The sequence below is a fragment of the Bufo gargarizans genome, chromosome 8 (genome assembly GCF_014858855.1).
Source record: "Bufo gargarizans isolate SCDJY-AF-19 chromosome 8, ASM1485885v1, whole genome shotgun sequence".
NCBI classification, from domain to species: domain Eukaryota; kingdom Metazoa; phylum Chordata; class Amphibia; order Anura; family Bufonidae; genus Bufo; species Bufo gargarizans.
In genome coordinates this window covers 193800685-193827017 of record NC_058087.1, presented here as the reverse complement: position 1 = coordinate 193827017, position 26333 = coordinate 193800685, and the positions used below count along the sequence as shown (strand labels likewise).

The 26333-nt window shown below is 45.9% G+C and overlaps 1 protein-coding gene across 1 annotated transcript; it reads left to right on the top strand.

Moving 5' to 3' along the window:
- The first annotated feature begins 7219 nt into the window (after positions 1-7219).
- LOC122945799 (kinesin-like protein KIF22) lies at positions 7220-20340 on the top strand. The gene is made up of 7 exons (XM_044305017.1): positions 7220-7641; positions 7715-7883; positions 8745-8979; positions 9111-9166; positions 18519-18716; positions 19805-19864; positions 19983-20340. The coding sequence occupies exons 1-7, from the start codon at positions 7544-7546 to the stop codon at positions 20010-20012; spliced, it is 846 nt and encodes a 281-aa protein (XP_044160952.1). The 5' UTR covers positions 7220-7543; the 3' UTR covers positions 20013-20340.
- The last annotated feature ends 5993 nt before the right edge of the window (positions 20341-26333 follow it).

Here is a 26333-nt window from a genome sequence, read left to right as displayed (position 1 = left end):
GGGTCCATTCACACGTCCTGTTTTTTTTCATCCTGAAAAACGGTCCGTTTTTTGCGGATCCGTTGTTCCTGAAAATGTTTCCGTATGTCATCCGTTTTTTGCGGATCCGCAAAAAACGGAAACATGTATACATTTCAATAATCAAATAAAGTTGTTTGGATTTCTTTGAAAAAAAATTGAAGAAAAAAAAAAGAAAATAATTATTTGTTATGTGTTTCCAGGAACGGAATCCGCAAAAAACGGATGACATACGGAATGACATCCGAATGTCATCCGTTTTTTGCGGATCCATTGACTTTGTATTGTACCAGGATCCGATTTTTCAGGACAAGAATAGGACATGTTTTATATTTAAACGGATATGCGGAACGGAACAACGGAAACGGACAGCACACATTGTGCTGTCCGATTTTTTCCAGGACCCATTGAAAATGAATGGGTCCAGATCTGGTCCTGATCTGTTCCTGAAAAAACGGAACAGATCAGGAAAGAAAAAACGGACGTGTGAATGGACCCTTACACCATGTAACCACTGTTGTATATAAGATGAATCAGTTTAGGCAGACTGAACAGACCGCCCTGGGTAGAAAACGTAGCCCCGGCAGCCTGGGCCACACAGGGGAGTAATGCAGGTTAAAGTATAATGTAAGTTATTTGCTCATCTGTATGGATCCTGTGTGTCCAGATACTGGGTCCATATGAGCTGCGGCCACTGAAGTCTATTTTACTTGTTTTACTCTAGCCATATGTCCTGACAATGAAACGTGGAGGTTTTTGCGAAGCCTGAACTTTGTATTGTTAATAAAACTTATATATATATATATTTTTTTATTATTTATTTAAATCTTCCCCAACTGCACGAGAAAAAAATCTATAGAAATATCTATGAAAATTGCTGCGTGGAATTGGGAATAATAATTGTTATCCAAAAGCATCAGCTCAGAATACCCAGGACAAACCAGTGTGGAGGTCCCCGTGCGTGTAGCCCGGCCTACTATCGGAGAGTGTGCCCGCTGACTGTGGGTGGTGTGGCCAATTAGGCGTCAACCCCCTTGCTATTGGCCACATATGTATATTAAATAGTATTAAAGGGGTTGTCCGGCCTTAGAGCCAACACCCCTGGGGTCCTCCCCTGTAGCACTGAACATAATAAACCCACTCACCTGTTCATGCTACTGCTCCGTTCTTGGCCACTTCCTCTCCTTGTAGGACCAGGAAGCGGATTGGTCCCGTGACTGCTGCAGCCAATGACAGGCCTCAGTGGTTTGAACACTGCGTCACAGCATTGATGTACCGTTCAAAAGCAACTGTGAATGCTGAGGCCTGTTATTGGTCGCAGCAGTCACAGGACCCAGCCTCTTCCTGGTCGTGTGGGGACGGCGCAGCGGCAGGACCACAGACAGGTGAGTGAGGCAGAGGAGGACCCCAGGGGTCGTCGGCTTCAATGCCGGACAACCCCTTTAACCTATCCCGCTCAGGTGGATCTGGGTCGTCCACGTATTACGTGAAATACCATTAATTCGAATGGTTGCCTTGTTAGACTACATCTACAAAGAGATTTTGGATGCGACATCCATTGCTCAACCAAAGATCGCAGTATAGCGTTCCTGCCATAGGAATGAAGTGGGTCACAATGCGACTTGCACTTTTGCTACGGCCATTAAACGCAAATTGTAAAAAATCCTGCAGTGTTTGGATTTTTTGCATATCACAGTCACAGCAAACGCGCAAGTTGCTCTGCGACCCCCATTCATTGCCAAGGCAGCCCAGCCACACTGCAGCGATTGGGCGCGCAACACGTATCGCAGGCAAAATTGCAGTGTAGACGTATTCTAATGGCCCAAACACACATACATTTGGCCTGGTGTAGAAACTGCTTGAATTTTTTTTCCATACCACATGTTTTTTTGTGGCAAAAACTGTAGCATGCTGCATTTTTCAATAACTGCATAGGAAACGGAGCATCAGTTCTGCTCTGCATCATCGCCCTATACCCTGTGTAAGTCCGGCTGCACCTGCAAATGGCTTACCCTATGGAGGCCCAACATCAGTTGCTTGTCTAGAATCCATAATGATTAAGAACCCTTTTAAATTATGGGTTTAATCAGAGGTCATGTGACCCAAAACATCACTCATAAAATGGCTTCACATGTGTCTGTTGGTGTCCAGATCCATCATGTATCGTCCTAGAGATGTCAGCCATGCTTTAATGTTGATGGAAACAATCGCTCTGACGGGTGTTGTATTGCTGTTCCGATTGTGTCTCTGTTTCTTACAGGAGTACAGCATGCTGTGTGGGAGAGCAGAGGACTCTGTCAGTGTCCTGCCCGATGACCCGCGACAGATGGTTTTTGCTCTAATTGTATTAAATATCAATAAAGAATGTGAATTGTAGCTAACCAGCTAAGACCTGTCCTAGAATGCTAATTTAGTTATATGTTTATACAGCTAGACCTGCCAATAACCTTAATACAGTTCCTATGTTTGTGTGTTAAAGACAAAAGCAGAGTTATTTACAGTGACTTTATGTTTGGATGTCATATAACTGTTATATATTGTGTTCACAGAAGCAGAAAAGATAATATGCCTTTAAGACTCATTATATTAATGTGAGGTAAGCTCAATGACACAACATAAACAACAGAAAGCATAGGGTTAAACTGTTGTTGCTGGGCAGGAGTATTGACCAATCCTAGCCAGCCTCACACTGCCCAGGAGTTTTGACCAATTACAGCCAGCCTCACACACAGCCTGTCTGGGAAATTCCCCTAGCAGGAGCTGCTAGAATCATTATTCACCAAAGAGAGAAGCTGAACAGACATTCACTCCGCTAAGAGCTGTGTTTCATGGAAGCAGAGAGGCCAAAATAGGTATTTAAAACAGTTATATAATGATCCTACTGTTAATATCGTGATTAGAACTCTATACTGAACTAGTTAGATCTGTGTTTACTTACAGTTCTACCAATTGCAAACTACAAAATTCACAATCCAAATTCAAATTCCATATTGCAATCCAAATTGCATACAACCATACCAGATCATACTCAACCAATCTGCAAATAGTTACTGTTAACTGCATACTGCAAATTGCGACCAAATTCAGCAAGTAAAACTATCTCAGATATACCTCTCAGAGAGATCATACAGTGCTTAAATAACTTAAAGTGACAGTACAGATACTGGAGAGAGAAATATATCCACCATTTTATGTTGAATGACAAGATTGAACAGTTGAACCACCATCTCAATCATACCGCCATTTTGTGATATCTTTTCAACACGTGTTATGTACATGGACTATCTGCTACGGAGGCGGCAGTGTTATATATGAAAAGTTGAAGTTAATAAATTTGGAGTGCTCTTTAAATCTACTGTTTCCATAGAACGGCGCTAGAGGAATTACAGAGTAATAGACAGTCTGGTTAGACTAAAAAAGTCAGAGATATCAAAATTCGTCTAATGCCAGAGTGCAAAAGGCACTTCATAGTGCCGCGCCTGCCACAGTGGAACTGTTACCCTCAGAGGGCGAAGTGATGGTGCTCTTCAACTTGCACAGTAAAGAGCGCATTAGAGCATCGGATCGCTAGCATATACCTCCGCGCAGCAACTGTTCTCTGAATGAGCAAGCAAAGACACCTCAGCAGAACTACCATAGAACGTGTGCATTGGTCAAACCGCAGCCGACTCTTAAAGTGGCAGAATGGCAAAGGCAAAATAGTCAGAGAAAGAGCGCCAACCCTCCCTCGATCCCTAGAGAGAGAAAGAGAAGCATGGTGGGAGGCTAAAGTCCAGAGCTAGAGTGCCTGAACCGCTATCCATGGAGAGACCTTGTACTGCAGCCAGCTAGTTTCCCGCCACTAGGCCCAAAGCCTGCAGCAGCGTATCCAAGCTAGCGCAGCGCAAGCATCGCAACACATCAAGAAAAGACACCTCTCCCTTAAGATTGACATTTGTTCCTGCTCTTCAGAATAAGGTCAGAGCTTTCCTTTTATTACTTATAATTGCATATAGGCTTTGGCATAAAGAGACATTTTTCATGTTCAGGAATAAAAGACAAAAGGACAGTTTGTAATACACGGAATCTATTGCATTTAAAGTGAAAATCATTTATTGCCTGCATTTATTGCTGTTACATTTAAGGTGAAAGTCATTTGTTTCTGCATTTGTCAATATTGCATTTAAAGTGAAAGGCATCTTATTATTCGTATTGATTGTGATAGCATTGAAAGTAAAATGTCTGAGCCTAGTATTACTATGCCACTGTTAGAGGATACAAAGATAGATAGGGTAGAAGGTGAAGAGCAAGAGAACCTGTCTGCGTTAGAAGAGTCTGATGCAGCATTAATCTTGCCTCAAACAAATATAGGCCAAACAGATAAACTAAGATGTTCATTACATGCCAGAAAACTGACCCCAAAGATGCTGGAAAATTTGGAGCAAGAAGCAGCATTAAAAGGAAAAACGTTTGCCAGAATGTATGAGAAGTGGAAATTATACATTAGAGGCAAGAAAGTATAAAAGGGAACTTGAGTGATATAGTAGAGACGGTAGAAGAATCAGAATCAGAGCTTATGGCAGCATATGTCAACCTGCGGTCATTTACGATACCTTCCCAGGACATTGTAAGGAACATGGACACATGTACTGCAGTCACTAAAGATTTAGTAAAGCTCATGAGAGAACTATCATCTGCAGCAAACTATGATGAAGTTAAACCAAGAAGTCGAATGAATGAGCTTTTTATGAGAGACTATGCTAGTTCCTTAGGTGGAACCACAATCTCAAGTGTAACTTCCTTTGCTAGCAGAAGTGCCACCCACGTATCAGAGTCCTCAAGTATTTCAGCCAAAAGAAAGGAATTAGCTGAACAACTTGCTGTGAAGAGAGCAGGAATTGAGATGGAAGCTGCCATCGAGGCGCAGCATGAACTGATGGCTGAAAAGCAAGCTGAAAAGGATGTACAACACCATCAAATGGAAGCCTAATTGAAAAGTCTGGAAAGGCAAAAAGAAGTTAAGATCATAGAAGCAAGACTCAGAGTATACGAGGATGATATGAATCAGAGTAGTCATAGGTTCAAATCTGTACTAAGTGAAGAGGCAGACTCCTACTTTCCTACATACTCCAAGGAGAATGGAAGGAAATCTCCAGCACTTAGTGAGGAAATAAGTCATTATCCTTCCATCCCTGCTCAGAAAGACAAAGAGAGGCCTAGTCCAGTGTAAGGAAAAAGGTGTGTGGATTTACCCTCTATCTCTACCAGAAAAGAAGAAGAAAGGGACTCATCTAATTCAGAACCAAGTGAGAAAATAGAATTGGATGATTCTATTTCTAGATATCACGGCAATACTCAGTAGTAATGTCCCGAACTATTCGCCGGCGAATAGTTCCCGGCGAACATAGCTTGTTTGCGTTCGCCGCGGCGGGCGAACATATGCGATGTTTGGTCCGCCCCCTATACATCATCATTGAGTAAACTTTGACCCTGTACCTCACAGTCAGCAGACACATTCCAGCCAATCAGCAGCAGACCCTCCCTCCCAGACCCTCCCACCTCCTGGGCAGCATCCATTTTAGATTCATTTGGAATCTGCATTCACAGTGAGAGGAGGGACAGTGCTGCTGCTGCTGATTCAATAGGGAAAGCGTTAGCTAGGGCAGTGTTCTGTGTCCACAGACTCATCTGCTGTAAGGACAGCGTCCAGACAGCACCCCAAAAAGCCCTTTTCAGGGCTGGTACATCAGTCTGCTTTTTTTTTTTTTATATATATTGCAGTTGCCTGGCTGCCCGTGTGTGAGAGGCTGCAGGCTCAGTCACAGACAGCACTGTGTGCACCATTCATACAGGGTGTGACAGAAAATACCTCGCAGATAAAAAAAAATTATATTTAATATTTTTCTGTGACATAATCACATTTGCAAGCCCGTGTGTGTCAGGCCCACACATACTGTATACTGGCTAGTGGCTAGGCCTGCACTCATACCGTTACAGGGTGTCATTCACTCAAATACCTTGCAGATAAAAAAAAAATCTATTTAAAAAATTTCTGTGATATTATCACATTTACAAGCCCGTGTGTGTCAGGGCCACACATACTGTATACTGCTAGTGGCTAGGCCTCCACTCATACCGTTACAGGGTGTCATTCACTCAAATACCTTGCAGATAAAAAAAATCTATTTAAATTTTTTCTGTGATATAATCAAATTTGCAAGCCCGTGTGTGTCAGGGCCACACAGACTGTACTGTGCCCACTGCCTACCACTTATATAGGGTGGCACAGTACCTTGCACGCATAGTACCACTTCACATAAAAAAAAAAAAATGACAGGCAGAGGCAGGCCACCCCGCAGGAGCCGTCGTGGTCGCGGTGCTGTGATTTCCACTGGCCCTGGAATAATGCCCAGTGTTCAGAGGCCACATACCCTGAACCCAAAAAATTCGGAGAAAATAGTTGACTGGCTTACACAGGACACCCAATCTTCAACAGCTTCCGCTAAGAACCTTGACGCACCATCCTCCTCCAGCTCAGCTTTGGTCACCTGCTCTCAAGTTACCACTCTCCCGCCCGCCGCCGCCACCACCACCACCACCACCACTACCACCACAGCCGCTTCACTTGATCCCTCAGAGGAGTTATTTACACATGAGTTGGATGAAATTAGTGTTGCACAACCATTATTGCCAGAGGATGTAGATAACAGGGATATGTCTCAGTCAGGCAGCATTACACACATGGACGTACAGTGTGATGATGATGTTGTACCCGCTGCTGCTTCCTTTGCTGAGGTGTCAGATAAGAGTGAAGTGGTTGATGATGACGATGTGTCCGTGGATGCCACGTGGGTGCCTGCTCGAAGAGAAGAAGAAGAGGGGGAAAGTTCAGAAGGGGAGACAGACAGAAGGAGGAGACGAGTTGGAAGCAGGGGGAGGTCGTCACAAGGAGCTAGTGGCACAGTCAGACAGCATGTATCGGCACCCGGGGTCAGCCAGACAGCGCGCCAATCAACGCATGCTGTTGCCACCACCAGAATGCCGTCATTGCAAAGCTCAGCAGTGTGGCATTTTTTGTGTGTGTCTGCCTCTGACAACAGCGATGCCATTTGCAACCTGTGCCAAAAGAAACTGAGTCGTGGGAAATCCAACACCCACCTAGGTACAACTGCTTTGCGAAGGCAGCTCTGCTGCAAAAACTGCTCAACTACACAGACATACAGCTCTGCTGCATACACTGCTCAACTACAGACATTTAGCTCTGCTGCATACACTGATAAACTACACAGCCATATAGCTCTGCTGCATACACTGCCCAACTACACTGCAAACACTGCTCAAATACACAGACATCCAGCTCTGCTGCATACACTGCTCAACTACACAGACATACAGCTCTGCTGCATACACTGCTCAACTACAGACATTTAGCTCTGCTGCATACACTGATCAACTATACAGCCATACAGCTCTGCTGCATACACGGCTCATATACACAGACAAACAGCTCTTCTCAATACACTGCTCAACTACAGTCCAGCCTACCATGAAGAGACCTCAGGATGATTTGGAGAACTCTCCCCATTCTCAAAACAAGACTGATTCCACAGAAGAGTCTCCTAATATGTCCAAATACGCAAAAAAGTATGTGCCTAGGTCTGCGGGTATGGTTAGCCGGGGTGTGACCCTTACTGAACAATATTCTGCTTTCTTACAGGAGGAGGCGCCGGCTTTCCCACTTAGAACTATCCCTAGCGGAAAGGCTGCTCAAATTGGATAAAATCCTAACAGAAATGGGAAAATTGGAGTCGCCGCTACTGACCACACCCAGACGAGAGAGCATGGTGCTTATAAAGCAGTTGGAGGAGACTCGGTTAGAGATTGCGGTGAGGCTGGGCCAGAACATAAAATTTTCTTTATTTCTCTTGGTTATATAGCAACAACCTATTCTGCAGCGCTTTACACACGTTGCCATCACTTCAGTTCCCTATCAGTATGTTTTTCGAATGTGGGAAGAAATCGGAGTATCTGTAGGAAACGCACACAGACACTGGGAGAACAAATGCAGATGTCATCCTGGTTCAGACTCAAACCTAGGATCCAAGCGCTGCAAGGCACCAGTGCTAACCACTGAGCCGCCATTAACCACTGAGCCACCGTGCTTGTGTAATCTGCGGCGTCTTTTTGTTAGTATTTTAAAAGGTTTGCCCAGTCTTCTGTAAACAAAAAGTGAACGTTTTGGGGCCACTAATCCACCAGTTTGTTACACAGCAGTGGTTTAGCTGTCCATGTCAAAACCAGCCGTTAGAGCGCTGGGTAGTAAAAGAAGTAATACATTATCTGAGATGAGACTGGAGACATTGGCTACATGCACATTGTGCAAATGAAGCTGCGGACAGTGCACATCGGTTCACTGCGTGTGCAGCAGGGTGCCCGTCCAGGAAGCATCTTGTGGGCAAAGCACTAAAATATTCCCATTGTTAATGGTTTACATTCTGTGGAATTATATTTGCTGCTGGGAGACATGTCAGAGCCTCGGCCGTTCCTGTGTCAGATACTGTGTTGTGCTCTTGCTCACACCTATCCTGCTGATCACCCACCATAATCGATGAGGCCACAGATGTATTTATGGTTCTAACGTGATTATAAAGGAGATAAAACTGGACAGACCTTTATCTGTTTGTTTTCCGGTGGGATTAAATGATGTATTTCTCTCTTTTAATTCTTCCCCCTTTTCCATTCCTCAGAGGTTGAGGGTGGAGCAGAAGGAGAAGTCTCTGGCAGCTGAGGCTCTTGAGAAATCAAACAACTCACACTTAGAGTTGTCCGATTCCAGCGTGAGCGAGAGCATTTTCCGGGAGCCTATGATGACTCGCTCCGCTGCCAAGACCAAGAAAGTGCTCCGTGTCCTGCCACTGCATGGTACGAAACTTGGAGTCTTCACAGTTGAGGAACAGCTCTCTGGCACAAGCCTGGCTAGAGGTCAGAAGCTCCTCTGTTAGTTACTGGTGTTGTGGGTGCTCTGGGTTTCTCCATCTGTCAACTGTAGTGGGTGTCAGATTTTTAGATTTTATGCTTACTGCAGCTTAAGTCTTGTCTCTGGTTGTCTCCAGATTTCAATCTAAACACCAAAGAAAAAGGGATCATAGTAATTGAGAAGAAAATGCAGGTGAGAAACTCCTCTATGCACAAAAAATCAAATAGCCACTAGCATGTCTGATGCACAACGCTCACAGGAACCATCACCCAGCTTTCCCAGAGTTTTGCTTGGGTTGTTGTGCAGCATACGGGTAGGCTACCCGACACTGCTAGATTTGAATGTGTAGTTCCCTTTAAGCCAGTCAGGCCGGTTACCGGCAATCCTTATCACAGCCAGCAGAGGGAGCCCCCAGTTCAGTATAAATAGGCTAGGGCCTAGCTCAGGAAGGGAGAAGTTTCCAGACTCAGTGCAGAGAGGGTTTCCCTCCTGAGTCCATGCATAGAAGTCAGAAGGGCATAGCTAAACAGCCTGAAGACACAGAATACCACAGAGGCCGATCAGATAAAGCAAGAGGTACTCAAGATAACAGAGGAGGTACTAGATAAGGACAGCTTCAAGGATGCGCCAGCTATAGGGCATTAGACCTTGGAGAAAAAGTCACATGTTTCAGGACCAGTCAGGAATAGTGTGCAAGCCGCCTGTACTGCAACTCCTGTAATTAACACTCTGTAAAGAACATTGCTAAAACCGGCCAGTCTGTACTTCTAAGAACCAACTGGGTTCAAATAGAAACCAACTGTCTTCCTTGGAACTGCGCTTCCAACTGCGTTCATGTATGATTCTCACTGACGTTCAGTAAAAAGTTCCCGTTTTGGTTGGCTAACCCGTGGTTGCTTCATTCTTCTACATTACTACAGTCATGTGAAAAAATTAGGACACCCTTTGAAAGCATGTGGTTTTTTGTAACATTTTTAATAAAAGGTTATTTCATCTCCGTTTCAACAATACAGAGAGATTAAAGTAATCCAACTAAACAAAGAAAACTGAAGAAAAGTCTTTTCCAGATCTTCTGTAAATGTCATTCTACAAAAATGCCTATTCTAACTGAGGAAAAAGATAGGACACCCTCACATGTATTCCCTCTTAAATTGACTCAGATCTCACACAGGTATATCACACCAGGTGCACATAATTAGTAGATCGTTACTCTGCATGTTGAATGAGGCTTGCCCTATTTAAACCTCAGACATTTAGTTTGGTGTGCTCCTGACTGTTGAAGTGAGAGTGAGCACCATGGTGAGAGCAAAAGAGCTGTCAGAGGACTTCAGAAAAAAGATTGTAGCAGCCTATGAGTCTGGGAAGGGATTTAAAAAGATCTCAAAAGATTTTGAAATCAGCCATTCCACTGTCCGGAAGATAGTCTACAAGTGGAGGGCTTTCAAAACAACTGCCAACATGCCCAGGACTGGTCGCCCCAGCAAGTTCACCCCAAGAGCAGACCGCAAGATGCTAAAAGAGGTCTCCAAAAACCCTAAAGTGTCATCTCGAGAACTACAGCAGGCTCTGGCTACTGTTGATGTAGAAGTACATGCCTCTACAATCAGAAAGAGACTGTACAAGTTTAACTTGCATGGGAGGTGTGCAAGGAGGAAACCTTTGCTTTCCAAGAGAAACATCGAGGCCAGACTGACATTTGCCAGAGATAAAGTTGACAAAGACCAGGACTTCTGGAATAATGTTCTTTGGACAGATGAGTCCAAAATTGAATTATTTGGACACAACAGCAGAGGACATGTTTGGCGTAAACCAAACACAGCATTCCAAGAAAAGAACCTCATACCAACTGTGAAGCATGGAGGTGGAAGTGTCATGGTTTGGGGCTGCTTTGCTGCAGCAGGACCTGGTCAGCTCACCATCATAGAATCCACGATGAATTCTACTGTGTATCAGAAGGTGCTTGAAGAACATGTGAGACCATCAGTTAGAAAATTAAAGCTGAAGCGGAACTGGACCATGCAACATGACAATGACCCAAAACATACTAGTAAATCAACCAAAGATTGGCTGAAAAAGAAGAAATGGAGAGTCCTGGAATGGCCAAGTCAAAGTCCAGATTTGAATCCCATTGAGATGCTGTGGGGTGACTTGAAAAGGGCTGTACGTGCAAGAAACCCCTCAAACATCTCACAGCTGAAAAAGTTCTGCATTGAGGAGTGGGGTAAAATTTCCTCAGACCGATGTCGAAGACTGGTAGATGGCTACAAGAACCGTCTCACTGCAGTTATTTCAGCCAAAGGAGGTAACACTCGCTATTAGGGGCAAGGGTGTCCTATCTTTTTCCTCAGTTAGAATAGGCATTTTTGTAGAATGACATTTACAGAAGATCTTGAAAAGACTTTTCTTCAGTTTTCTTTGTTTAGTCGGATTACTTTAATCTCTCTGTATTGTTGAAACGGAGATGAAATAACCTTATATTAAAAATGTTACAAAAAACCACATGCTTTCAAAGGGTGTCCTAATTTTTTCACATGACTGTATACACGGCGTGTCACCGTTTAATTGACACTGGCGTCACGAACATTAAATACCTGCCTGTTCCGGTATCTGACCAGAATTGAAGACGACAGTGGATCCCAGGTTAGTGGGTAAATCTGCACTACAGAGCCCAGCATACACTACTGACCCCCTGGGACACTGCATCGCTCTTTTTGGCGTCACGAACAGGATCCGCACACTTCTGGAGTGCAGAGAAGTGTGAACTGTGTGCTTTAACTATTCCACCACCGTATTGCGAGGACTGTACCCTTTATTTCCAAGCCGGTGGATTAAAATTGTGCCTGGGAGGAATCAGAGGCGCTGTACTGTGTTGCGCTACCCCCAGAGGGAAAATCGTATTTGTGGACTGTGATTTATTGGACTTTTCAACACCCTGCTTGCTGTCAGGGAATAGTGATCAAGATGGCCACCAGCCGCCTGGAGTAAAGTTTCCCGCGCTGCTGAGGACCTTCGTGGGCGGATCCCTTCAAGGACACCGAAAAGCCCGCCCCTCTTCATCATCGCACCGCCGCTGCCCTGTTTCCTCTACGTCACCGCGGTCGCAGGAAGTCCGGAGTCTCTCGAGATTTGGCCTGCGCACACCCGGCGAAACCGGTAAGAACTTGTATCCGGAGGGAAGGGGATTGTTCCGGCCCCTTTAGTCACCAGCGGCCACCTCGTAATAAGGTAACATGTCAGATCCGGGAGTTGCCGAGCGGCCGGATCCGGGAGAGCTCGCGGCTCCTAATCATCCTATAGCCCCCAGCATGATGCCCTTTACCATGCCTTACTATTTTGGGGCCCCATGGTTTCTCCGCTATAACGGAGAGGCCCATACCCTAAGAGACTTTAAAGAAAAGTTGCTGGCCTTATTCAAACTATACCCCATAAATGCCGATCAGCAAATGGAAATTCTGCTAGCGCAACTGGAGGGGGCTGCCCGCAGAGAGGTATTATCCTGGCCTGCTGCGGACCGGAGTACTCTAGAGCAGATATTCACCCGCCTCAGGGCCACTTTTGAAACGAGGACTGCCTCAGAGATAAAGATGCACTTCTTTGGCAAGAAACAGAAGTCCGGTGAGTCCCTCCATGACTATGCCCTATCACTTCAGGAGGCTTTGGGGGCTGTAATTCAGATAGATCCCAAGGAAGCTGATAACCAGGATCAGACCCTGAGGGAACAATTTATTACTGGAGTGGCTAGTGAGCAAATAAGGACCCAATTAAAGATGCTGTCCGCCCAACACCCTAACAGTACCTTTCTGGACTTTAAAGAACTGGCTATAAAAATTCTGGGGTCAGCAGTATCTACAGAGTTGAACACCCCAACTGAGTTACCAGCCTGCAGGTCAAAACCGTTTATCATTAATCGAGCTGAGGCCGGTCAAGCTGTTCAAGCTACAGCTACAGATACTATCGCCATGCTGACAGAGCAAGTAAATCACCTCACTAAAAGCCTAGAGAGAGTGTGCAGAAAAATGGAGGAATGGGAAAAACCTATGATGTCAGAAGAGGAGTTCCTGTCACCCCTTAAGCCGTTCCCACCTCCATACCAAGAGACTCACCCCAGGGATCCTGGGAGGCGCAATAGGGATCGCAAGCGGCCATTGTGTACATACTGCAAAAAGGTGGGACACACAGAATCCACTTGCTGGCAGTTAAACGGGCAACCCCTGAGGCTGAGGACCACCCCTCGGGAGGTAGAACACTAGGTCCAAAAGATCCAAATTGGATGCCACGGTATGTAGGATCCCATCCTAAAATCAATGTAGAGCTTAACGGGGTCCCCTTTGAAGCCCTATTAGATACTGGGTCTCAGGTCACTACTATTCAGCTGCCCGCCTTTGAAAGATTCTGGGACACCAACCAATTGACCCAGCCGCCTGAATCCTGGGTAGAGATTATCGCCAGCAATGGCAAACCGGTAAAGATCCATGGATACTGGGAACCCACCCTGCAGGTGGGAGAAGTAACCTTGCCTCAACAGGGGGTGATAGTAGTACAGGCCGGCGACAGAGGAGGACATCCTGTCATTCTAGGCACCAATGTCTTCAAAAACTGTTATGCAGAAATCCTTGCCGTATTACACCAGACTCTGCCCACCGCTTCCTCTGCATCCAAAAGGGTGATTCAAAAGACTATCACTGTGTTAAGTGCCCAGCAGAGGTTTGCTAACGGGAAAGGAGAAATTTGTACTGCCAAGATTCGTGATAATAAGCCTGTGACTTTGCCTCCTAATTCCCAAACTCTCTTATGGTGTCGTGCTGTCCTGGGAGTCCAAGGCCAAGATTATCCAGCCCTGGTGGAACCAATCCAGATGGAGAACTACCCTTATGTGAGAGCTGCCAAGTGCCTGGTGAACGTCTCCCAAGGTAAAGTACCTGTCCGTCTGATTAACCTGAGTGATCATCCTGTTGCGCTTACTAAGCATTACCCTGTTGCCCAGCTTTCTCAGGTGTTCTTCCAAGACATCATCCGTCTTCCAGTGACAGAAAAGCCGCCAGCTGCAGTCAGCGGATGTCCGCCGGTGCCCCAGTCACAAGTACCCTGGTGGGAAGAGCTACATGTCGGGGACGAGACTACCCCCCAACGTCAACAAGAAGGGATACTACGGCTTGTCAAAGAGCACCACCAGGCCTTCAGTAAACATGCTGCTGATTATGGAGAGGTTAGTGCCATACAACACACCATACCTACTGGCTCTCATCCTCCTATCAAGGAGAGATACCGACCCTTACCGCCTACTTCATATCAGACTGTAAAAGAAATGATCCAAGAGATGAAAGACTCTAATGTAATCCGGGACAGTCGTAGCCCGTGGGCGGCACCCCTGGTCCTTGTAAAGAAGAAGGATGGTGGTATCCGTTTCTGCGTGGACTATAGAAAAATTAACCAAATAACCCACAAAGACGCATACCCACTGCCCCGCATTGAAGAATCATTAACTGCTCTGGGCTCCGCTGCCTATTTCTCCACATTGGACTTGACCAGTGGCTACTGGCAAGTACCCATGGCCCCGGCAGATAGGGAAAAGACTGCTTTCACCACTCCCATGGGCCTGTTCGAATTCAATTGTATGCCGTTCGGGTTATGTAATGCCCCAGGAACTTTCCAGAGACTAATGGAGCGGTGTTTGGGTCACAAAAACTTCGAAACAGTGCTGCTGTATCTAGATGACGTCATTGTGTACTCAAAAACATATGAAGACCACCTGAAACACCTAGCAGAGGTCTTTGAAATCCTTGTCAAATATGGCCTGAAGGTAAAGCCATCTAAATGCCACTTGCTCAAACCTGCGGTAAAATACCTGGGGCATGTGGTAAGCGGAGAGGGCGTACAACCTGACCCTGATAAGTTAGCGGCTGTCCGTAACTGGCCGGTCCCCACTACCGTCAAAGAGGTGAGGGGTTTCCTTGGTTTTGCCGGCTACTATAGACGTTTCATCCCCCATTTTGCTCAAATAGCCGATCCTATCCAGGAACTCTTGAGGGGGCAGCCCAAGAAAAGTCCTAGAACTCCAGTGCTCATTGAGTGGAATGAAGAAAGAGAGATAGCGTTCCAGTTGTTAAAAAAAAAAACTGACCGAGCCTCCCGTGTTAGGTTATCCAGACTACAGCAAGCCCTTCCATCTGTATACTGATGCTAGCAAGTGAGGCCTGGGGGCTGTGTTGGCCCAGATTCAAGAGGGAAAAGAAAGAGTGATAGCTTATGCAAGCCGCTCCCTGAAAGGAGCTGAGAAAAATGACCAGAATTATAGTTCCTTCAAACTAGAGTTCCTGGCATTAGTGTGGGCAGTGACGGAAAAATTCAAAGATTATCTAGCCGCTACCCCATTCATTGCATTCACTGATAATAACCCTCTGGCACATCTAAATACAGCTAAATTGGGGGCTTTGGAGCAAAGATGGGCCTCTCGTCTCGCCAACTATGATTTCTCTGTAAAATATCGCACTGGACGTACTAATGACAATGCTGATGCTTTATCCAGACTTCCCACAGAGACAGCTCCTGATGATGTGCGAGATGCTTGGGAAGATGTAGAAATGCCGGCCTTCTACCATAAATTTGCTCAACAGGATCAGGCTCGGGCTACCAGTAACAGAGCTGCAGTTCCTTCACCCTCCAGTAGGCCGGAACTCAAAGAAGAAAGGTGGGTGAAACTACAGTCTGAAAGTAGAGTGCTGGGTGAATTGTTGGACTTCATTACCAGTGGCAGAGCCCCTGAGAGGATTCGGCGTAAGAGTACAGATCCTGAGCTCATCAAGCTGTGGAGACAGCGCCATCAACTCTTCATACAAAAGGGCCTGTTGCTACGGAGAAGCCTAGACCCAGTGTCCAACGAACGAGTGCATCAAATTCTCATACCCCGACGAGATGCAGGTATGGTGTTGGAGATGTACCACAATCAATCCGGTCACTTTGGGGTCCAAAAGACTGAGGCAAATATCCGACAGCGGTTTTACTGGGTGGGCATGAGAGAAGACATGGAGAAGTGGTGTCGGGAGTGTGTAGCCTGTGCCTTGAAACGAGGTGAACACCATGATCAGAGGGCACCACTGAGACCCATTGTAAGTACTCGTCCTCTTGAACTTGTCGCCATCGACCATGTGAAACTGGAGCCTAGTCGCTCAGGGTATGTGTACGCTATGACTATTATTGACCATTTCACTAAGTTTGTTGTAGCGGTGCCTGTGAGAGACCAGACGGCCAAGACTACAGCCGAACTGTTCTGGAAACACTTCCTCCTGCCCTACGGTTGTCCAGAAAAGATCCTCACCGATCAAGGTCCTGCTTTTGAGTCCCACCTGTTCCATGAACTGTGCCGCCTGCACAACTGTAAGAAGATCCGGACGACGGCCTACCATCCGCAAGGTAATGGATTATGTGAAAAAATGAATCAGACCTTGATAGAGATGCTGAGGACCGTGCCTCCTGAAACCAGGGGAGATTGGCCTAATCTGTTGCCACAGCTCATGTTCACATACAATCATACCATACACTGTTCCACCGGGTATACCCCCTTTTATTTGATGTTTGGGCGCCAAGGGTTATTGCCTGCTGACCACTCCTTGGATGTACTCGTACCTGATTGCATCAACCCATTCCCTAATACCGACTGGGTTGCTGAACACCAAAGGCGATTGAATACGGCCCAAGCTATTGTTCAGGAACGTATGGACTATGCTAGAGACCGGCAGCAGAGAGACTATGACCAAGCAGCCCATGCAGAACCCCTGACGATAGGGGCTGTGGTATGGTTAAAAAATAACCGCCGTACCAGTAAACTGGACAGTAAATGGGAGCAAAGTCCCTATGTTGTCACTGCAATCCCAAATGTTGGAACCCACACTTATGAGATCACCCGGGAGGGCAGGGGATCCCAAATTGTACACCGAAACCGGTTAAAGCTCTGCCTGACACCAGGACCCAGTGCCGAGAGTTCTATATCTGAACCCCCTGTGTCAGAGTCATCGATACAGCCCGAGGATCCTATGCAGGCTGTCCGTAATCTAAGGTATGACGCTGATCCCATGCATTGGCTTCTGACACCATGGTTGAACTTGTTGGTGCCCGCTCCGGCACCTACTGTACCTTTACTTCCAGAAGAGCCGGTTCCAGATGCCCCGGATCCAGTTCCCCCTCTAGTGGATCCTGTTGTTCCTGACCAAGGTCTCACGGATGGAGATCCTCCTGTTGCTCCTCTCTCTTCTACCTCGGTGCTAAGGGAAGAGGAAACCCCTGTGTTGAGAAGGTCCACCCGGATGACCAGGGGACGTCCGCCAGTCCATTTAGGAGACTTTGACTATGCTGGTGGTGTCTCCTCCCGAACAGTTACTATCGGAAATAGCCTGCTTGATGTTTGTGCGCAAGAATGGACTCCTCCACGTGAGCCCTTGCCTGTTCTACACCCACGGGGAAACCCTGTGTAGTTCCTTATTATACTTCAGTCAAGAAAAATAGACTAACCTGGTTCACCTTAAGTCCGCTGTGCCAGGTCAGCGGCCGTGTCTAAGAAGAAAGAAGACGCCCCTTTTTCTCGCGTCATTTATTGCAAATGTTATATTTTTGTGTGAAATAGTTGTTTATTATATTTATAATGCCATGTTTAACTTATGCATCAGCTTATGTTGGTTCAGGCATGTGTGTGAGTACGAGGCCTTACTCACGTTAAAGTCTGGGGGTGTGCAGCATACGGGTAGGCTACCCGACACTGCTAGATTTGAATGTGTAGTTCCCTTTAAGCCAGTCAGGCCGGTTACCGGCAATCCTTATCACAGCCAGCAGAGGGAGCCCCCAGTTCAGTATAAATAGGCTAGGGCCTAGCTCAGGAAGGGAGAAGTTTCCAGACTCAGTGCAGAGAGGGTTCCCTCCTGAGTCCGTATGCATAGAAGTCAGAAGGGCATAGCTAAACAGCCTGAAGACACAGAATACCACAGAGGCCGATCAGATAAAGCAAGAGGTACTCAAGATAACAGAGGAGGTACTAGATAAGGACAGCTTCAAGGATGCGCCAGCTATAGGGCATTAGACCTTGGAGAAAAAGTCACATGTTTCAGGACCAGTCAGGAATAGTGTGCAAGCCGCCTGTACTGCAACTCCTGTAATTAACACTCTGTAAAGAACATTGCTAAAACCGGCCAGTCTGTACTTCTAAGAACCAACTGGGTTCAAATAGAAACCAACTGTCTTCCTTGGAACTGCGCTTCCAACTGCGTCCATGTATGATTCTCACTGACGTTCAGTAAAAAGTTCCCGTTTTGGTTGGCTAACCCGTGGTTGCTTCATTCTTCTACATTACTATACACGGCGTGTCACCGTTTAATTGACACTGGCGTCACGAACATTAAATACCTGCCTGTTCCAGTATTTGCCCCGATTGAAGACGACAGTGGATCCCAGGTTAGTGGGTAAATCTGCACTACAAAGCCCAGCATACACTACTGACCCCCTGGGACACTGCAGTTGTATTTGGATGTTTTTTATTGTCTTTATGTGAATTCCACAGGGAACCCCCACAGGCTGCGAGAACATGCCTGGCTGGGAGTTGACTCTGCGGACAGATCTGCTCCAGAATGGCCGAGAGAAACTTCTGAATCTGCTGAATGAAGGCTCGATAACAGAGCTCAAGTCCTTGCAGAAGATTTGGGACAAGAAGGCCAAGCTCATTGTGGGTTGGAGGGAGGTCAACGGCCCATTCAAAAACGTAAGTGAAAGGTTGTGTATGTGGTATTGTATGGCACAAGGGAATCCTGAATGAATGGCGCGGTGGATGTCATCTGGTTCAGGTCTGAGGGATTTTGGAACTTTGTCATTGTCCATTTTAGGGTAATTGACTTAGGGCTAACCGTATGACACTGGCTGCGGAGGAGGGTATTTTCTGTGTAGGACTTCATTATTTATCACTTCTTATACTATACTGGTCAACTGTAACTGGGCTTTAGGGTCTTCTCTCTGTCCCTTGAATGCTGGGCACCTGACAACCTCATGCCTGATCACTGCAGCAGCAAGCGTAAAGGGGTTATCCCATTTCGGCAAACATCTGGTGTGGGAAGCAGCAAATGGCAGGTGGGGACGAGCCTCCATAGCATTGCAGGTGACGCCAGGAAGGCTCGTCCGCGCCTGCCATTGGCTGCTCCACCCCCCCAGATGTTTTCATCAGTGTGCATGGACTAGGAGCGGCACGGGGTAAGTATATTACCTGTGACTGGCCCGGCAATTCCTTTAAAGGAATTTTAATATTGATGGCCTCAGGATACGTCATTGATTATCCAATCAATCTGGGTTTGACTTCCAGCACCATGGCCTGAGGATAGGCTATGAATATCAAATTCCTGGATAACCCCTTTAAAACAGCCCCGTAAATATTCATTGGCACAGGTTTAAAGACCGGGACCACCTGCTGTAAACTGACATTGAGTGTTTCTAAATGATATGGAAGACAGACTTATTGTGCAGGCCAAGGTTAAAGGGGTTGTCCCATTTCACCGATCCGATGGTCAGATTGGCCTAAGAGCCTAACACCAGGTGGCTGGATAACAAGGGAGCCACAAACAGCGTGTCACAGTAAAGCTATACGCTTACCCTGACTCGCACTATGGCTTGCTTCGCTGTTTACATAGCTCTCATGCATTGCAGTGGGAACTACCGAAACGGTGCAGAGCTGGCCTGCTCCGCTGTTAATCCGCCACCTGGTGGTTTCCTATTAGTCTCATCTTGTCTTCGTAACAGCAAGAAGGGACAACTCCTCTTCTTTTTTCTTTTTTTTTTTTTAAGAAATTATTTATTTTTCAGTTGGAGGACCTGGCCTCTATAGAAGGGATATCTGCCAAATTTGTCGACATATTTTTAGAGGTAAGACTCCATGTTTTGTGTATGGTTACAGCTCTAATGAGATACAAGCAATGATAGGAGTTTTACTTCTGTTGTGTGAGGGTGAAGATCCAATACTGACAGTTCTCCCTCTCCACAGGCCAACATCCTGAGAATAGTAGCAAGATGAAGACGCCCCAGGACCCTTCACTTCTCACTGAGAAGCCTTCACCTCATGGATTCTATGAAACCTCTTATTCGACTGCCTCGTGTACATTCCTATAGTCTCCACCAACCCCCTGGTACATGAGGCTAGTGGGGGGCCTCCTTGTGTTCCACCTCTCATTGTGACTCTTTACCCTCCTCAGTGTGAGGTCGGCGATGGCAGGAGCGTTGTCTTATTTTTGGATTATTTTTATTATCATTTTTTAATGTATTTGGTTGAATCTGTGCAGTGAGCTGCCCCCCACCCCACACAGGCATCATACAGATGTGTCTATAGGATCTCCATATACTTAGGGTCCATTCACACGTCCTGTTTTTTTTCATCCTGAAAAACGGTCCGTTTTTTGCGGATCCGTTGTTCCTGAAAATGTTTCCGTATGTCATCCGTTTTTTGCGGATCCGCAAAAAACGGAAACATGTATACATTTCAATAATCAAATAAAGTTGTTTGGATTTCTTTGAAAAAAAATTGAAGAAAAAAAAAAGAAAATAATTATTTGTTATGTGTTTCCAGGAACGGAATCCGCAAAAAACGGATGACATACGGAATGACATCCGAATGTCATCCGTTTTTTGCGGATCCATTGACTTTGTATTGTACCAGGATCCGATTTTTCAGGACAAGAATAGGACATGTTTTATATTTAAACGGATATGCGGAACGGAACAACGGAAACGGACAGCACACATTGTGCTGTCCGATTTTTTCCAGGACCCATTGAAAATGAATGGGTCCAGATCTGGTCCTGATCTGTTCCTGAAAAAACGGAACAGATCAGGAAAGAAAAAACGGACGTGTGAATGGACCCTTACACCATGTAACCACTGTTGTATATAAGATGAATCAGTTTAGGCAGACTGAACAGACCGCCCTGGGTAGAAAACGTAGCCCCGGCAGCCTGGGCCACACAGGGGAGTAATGCAGGTTAAAGTATAATGTAAGTTATTTGCTCATCTGTATGGATCCTGTGTGTCCAGATACTGGGTCCATATGAGCTGCGGCCACTGAAGTCTATTTTACTTGTTTTACTCTAGCCATATGTCCTGACAATGAAACGTGGAGGTTTTTGCGAAGCCTGAACTTTGTATTGTTAATAAAACTTATATATATATATATTTTTTTATTATTTATTTAAATCTTCCCCAACTGCACGAGAAAAAAATCTATAGAAATATCTATGAAAATTGCTGCGTGGAATTGGGAATAATAATTGTTATCCAAAAGCATCAGCTCAGAATACCCAGGACAAACCAGTGTGGAGGTCCCCGTGCGTGTAGCCCGGCCTACTATCGGAGAGTGTGCCCGCTGACTGTGGGTGGTGTGGCCAATTAGGCGTCAACCCCCTTGCTATTGGCCACATATGTATATTAAATAGTATTAAAGGGGTTGTCCGGCCTTAGAGCCAACACCCCTGGGGTCCTCCCCTGTAGCACTGAACATAATAAACCCACTCACCTGTTCATGCTACTGCTCCGTTCTTGGCCACTTCCTCTCCTTGTAGGACCAGGAAGCGGATTGGTCCCGTGACTGCTGCAGCCAATGACAGGCCTCAGTGGTTTGAACACTGCGTCACAGCATTGATGTACCGTTCAAAAGCAACTGTGAATGCTGAGGCCTGTTATTGGTCGCAGCAGTCACAGGACCCAGCCTCTTCCTGGTCGTGTGGGGACGGCGCAGCGGCAGGACCACAGACAGGTGAGTGAGGCAGAGGAGGACCCCAGGGGTCGTCGGCTTCAATGCCGGACAACCCCTTTAACCTATCCCGCTCAGGTGGATCTGGGTCGTCCACGTATTACGTGAAATACCATTAATTCGAATGGTTGCCTTGTTAGACTACATCTACAAAGAGATTTTGGATGCGACATCCATTGCTCAACCAAAGATCGCAGTATAGCGTTCCTGCCATAGGAATGAAGTGGGTCACAATGCGACTTGCACTTTTGCTACGGCCATTAAACGCAAATTGTAAAAAATCCTGCAGTGTTTGGATTTTTTGCATATCACAGTCACAGCAAACGCGCAAGTTGCTCTGCGACCCCCATTCATTGCCAAGGCAGCCCAGCCACACTGCAGCGATTGGGCGCGCAACACGTATCGCAGGCAAAATTGCAGTGTAGACGTATTCTAATGGCCCAAACACACATACATTTGGCCTGGTGTAGAAACTGCTTGAATTTTTTTTCCATACCACATGTTTTTTTGTGGCAAAAACTGTAGCATGCTGCATTTTTCAATAACTGCATAGGAAACGGAGCATCAGTTCTGCTCTGCATCATCGCCCTATACCCTGTGTAAGTCCGGCTGCACCTGCAAATGGCTTACCCTATGGAGGCCCAACATCAGTTGCTTGTCTAGAATCCATAATGATTAAGAACCCTTTTAAATTATGGGTTTAATCAGAGGTCATGTGACCCAAAACATCACTCATAAAATGGCTTCACATGTGTCTGTTGGTGTCCAGATCCATCATGTATCGTCCTAGAGATGTCAGCCATGCTTTAATGTTGATGGAAACAATCGCTCTGACGGGTGTTGTATTGCTGTTCCGATTGTGTCTCTGTTTCTTACAGGAGTACAGCATGCTGTGTGGGAGAGCAGAGGACTCTGTCAGTGTCCTGCCCGATGACCCGCGACAGATGGTTTTTGCTCTAATTGTATTAAATATCAATAAAGAATGTGAATTGTAGCTAACCAGCTAAGACCTGTCCTAGAATGCTAATTTAGTTATATGTTTATACAGCTAGACCTGCCAATAACCTTAATACAGTTCCTATGTTTGTGTGTTAAAGACAAAAGCAGAGTTATTTACAGTGACTTTATGTTTGGATGTCATATAACTGTTATATATTGTGTTCACAGAAGCAGAAAAGATAATATGCCTTTAAGACTCATTATATTAATGTGAGGTAAGCTCAATGACACAACATAAACAACAGAAAGCATAGGGTTAAACTGTTGTTGCTGGGCAGGAGTATTGACCAATCCTAGCCAGCCTCACACTGCCCAGGAGTTTTGACCAATTACAGCCAGCCTCACACACAGCCTGTCTGGGAAATTCCCCTAGCAGGAGCTGCTAGAATCATTATTCACCAAAGAGAGAAGCTGAACAGACATTCACTCCGCTAAGAGCTGTGTTTCATGGAAGCAGAGAGGCCAAAATAGGTATTTAAAACAGTTATATAATGATCCTACTGTTAATATCGTGATTAGAACTCTATACTGAACTAGTTAGATCTGTGTTTACTTACAGTTCTACCAATTGCAAACTACAAAATTCACAATCCAAATTCAAATTCCATATTGCAATCCAAATTGCATACAACCATACCAGATCATACTCAACCAATCTGCAAATACTTACTGTTAACTGCATACTGCAAATTGCGACCAAATTCAGCAAGTAAAACTATCTCAGATATACCTCTCAGAGAGATCATACAGTGCTTAAATAACTTAAAGTGACAGTACAGATACTGGAGAGAGAAATATATCCACCATTTTATGTTGAATGACAAGATTGAACAGTTGAACCACCATCTCAATCATACCGCCATTTTGTGATATCTTTTCAACACGTGTTATGTACATGGACTATCTGCTACGGAGGCGGCAGTGTTATATATGAAAAGTTGAAGTTAATAAATTTGGAGTGCTCTTTAAATCTACTGTTTCCATAGAACGGCGCTAGAGGAATTACAGAGTAATAGACAGTCTGGTTAGACTAAAAAAGTCAGAGATATCAAAATTCGTCTAATGCCAGAGTGCAAAAGGCACTTCATAGTGCTGCGCCTGCCACAGTGGAACTGTTACCCTCAGAGGGCGAAGTGATAGTGCTCTTCAACTTGCACAGTAAAGAGCGCATTAGAGCATCGGAGCGCCAGCATATACCTCCGCGCAGCAACTGTTCTCTGAATGAGCAAGCAAAGACACCTCAGCAGAACTACCATAGAACGTGTGCATTGGTCAAACCGCAGCCGACTCTTAAAGTGGCAGAATGGCAAAGGCAAAATAGTCAGAGAAAGAGCGCCAACCCTCCCTCGATCCCTAGAGAGAGAAAGAGAAGCATGGTGGGAGGCTAAAGTCCAGAGCTAGAGTGCCTGATCCGCTATCCATGGAGAGACCTTGTACTGCAGCCAGCTAGTTTCCCGCCACTAGGCCCAAAGCCTGCAGCAGCGTATCCAAGCCAGCGCATCGCAAGTCTGCACAGAGCATCGCAAGTCAGCGCAAGCATCGCAACACATCAAGAAAAGACACCTCTCCCTTAAGATTGACATTTGTTCCTGCTCTTCAGAATAAGGTCAGAGCTTTCCTTTTATTACTTATAATTGCATATAGGCTTTGGCATAAAGAGACATTTTTCATGTTCAGGAATAAAAGACAAAAGGACAGTTTGTAATACACGGAATCTATTGCATTTAAAGTGAAAATCATTTATTGCCTGCATTTATTGCTGTTACATTTAAGGTGAAAGTCATTTGTTTCTGCATTTGTCAATATTGCATTTAAAGTGAAAGGCATCTTATTATTCGTATTGATTGTGATAGCATTGAAAGTAAAATGTCTGAGCCTAGTATTACTATGCCACTGTTAGAGGATACAAAGATAGATAGGGTAGAAGGTGAAGAGCAAGAGAACCTGTCTGCGTTAGAAGAGTCTGATGCAGCATTAATCTTGCCTCAAACAAATATAGGCCAAACAGATAAACTAAGATGTTCATCACATGCCAGAAAACTGACCCCAAAGATGCTGGAAAATTTGGAGCAAGAAGCAGCATTAAAAGGAAAAACGTTTGCCAGAATGTATGAGAAGTGGAAATTATACATTAGAGGCAAGAAAGTATAAAAGGGAACTTGAGTGATATAGTAGAGACGGTAGAAGAATCAGAATCAGAGCTTATGGCAGCATATGTCAACCTGCGGTCATTTACGATACCTTCCCAGGACATTGTAAGGAACATGGACACATGTACTGCAGTCACTAAAGATTTAGTAAAGCTCATGAGAGAACTATCATCTGCAGCAAACTATGATGAAGTTAAACCAAGAAGTCGAATGAATGAGCTTTTTATGAGAGACTATGCTAGTTCCTTAGGTGGAACCACAATCTCAAGTGTAACTTCCTTTGCTAGCAGAAGTGCCACCCACGTATCAGAGTCCTCAAGTATTTCAGCCAAAAGAAAGGAATTAGCTGAACAACTTGCTGTGAAGAGAGCAGGAATTGAGATGGAAGCTGCCATCGAGGCGCAGCATGAACTGATGGCTGAAAAGCAAGCTGAAAAGGATGTACAACACCATCAAATGGAAGCCTAATTGAAAAGTCTGGAAAGGCAAAAAGAAGTTAAGATCATAGAAGCAAGACTCAGAGTATACGTTTTGAGGGGCCGCTGGGGGCTCATTTGAAGGTGGAGGTTAAGGAGAGAATCTGGAGGGGCGAGTATGTGGAGATTTTCTCTTTGCTCCAGCTGGAGAAGTTTGGTTTGGATAGGGTTAGGCCTGATGAGTCCAAAAAGGATGAGGAGGAGAAACGTCGGTATCACTGTTCCGCTCTTTTCTGTTACATGGATGCCATTGGTGAGGCCTTCAGGACGTATGGGGGTGTGGCTTGGTTGCGGTACGACGAGCAGTTTCGTCAGCGTAAGGCGGTCCGGGCGAGTATTCGCTGGGATCACAAGGATATCGGCCTTTGGATGCGGCTTATGGCGGCTCCGAAGGTGGGTCAGCAGTCCTTTCGGGGGGCGGCCGGGGGGTTCCCCGGCGTCCGAGCCTGGTATCGGGCATAAGAAGGGTTGCTGCTGGCAGTTCAACGAGGGTTATTGCAGATACCTCGCGGACTGTAGGTTCAAGCATGAGTGTTCCGGCTGTGGCGGGGCGCACAGTCTGTCGCGCTGTTTCAAGCGGGGGCGAGGAAAAGGTGTTGATGGGGGGCAGAAGAGGGGTGACCCCGGTGAAGGTGGAAGAGATGCTGCCGTGGTTAGAGAGGTACCCAGATAGGGCTGCTGCTGCTTTGTTGTTCGTTGGTTTCAGGGATGGTTTCCGGATCCCGTGTTGTTCGGTTAGTCCGGGGGTGGCCCCTCGTAACTTGGCATCGGCTTTGCGTCTGCCTGCCGTGGTGACGGAGAAGATTGGTAAGGAGGTCGCGGCTGGTAGGGTCGCTGGCCCATTTGCGGAATCCCCGTTGCCGGGTTTGTGGGTGTCCCCTTTGGGTTTGGTCCCGAAGAAGGAGGCGGGCAAGTTTAGGCTCATACAACACCTGTCTTTTCCGGAGGGTGGTTCTGTTAATGATGCT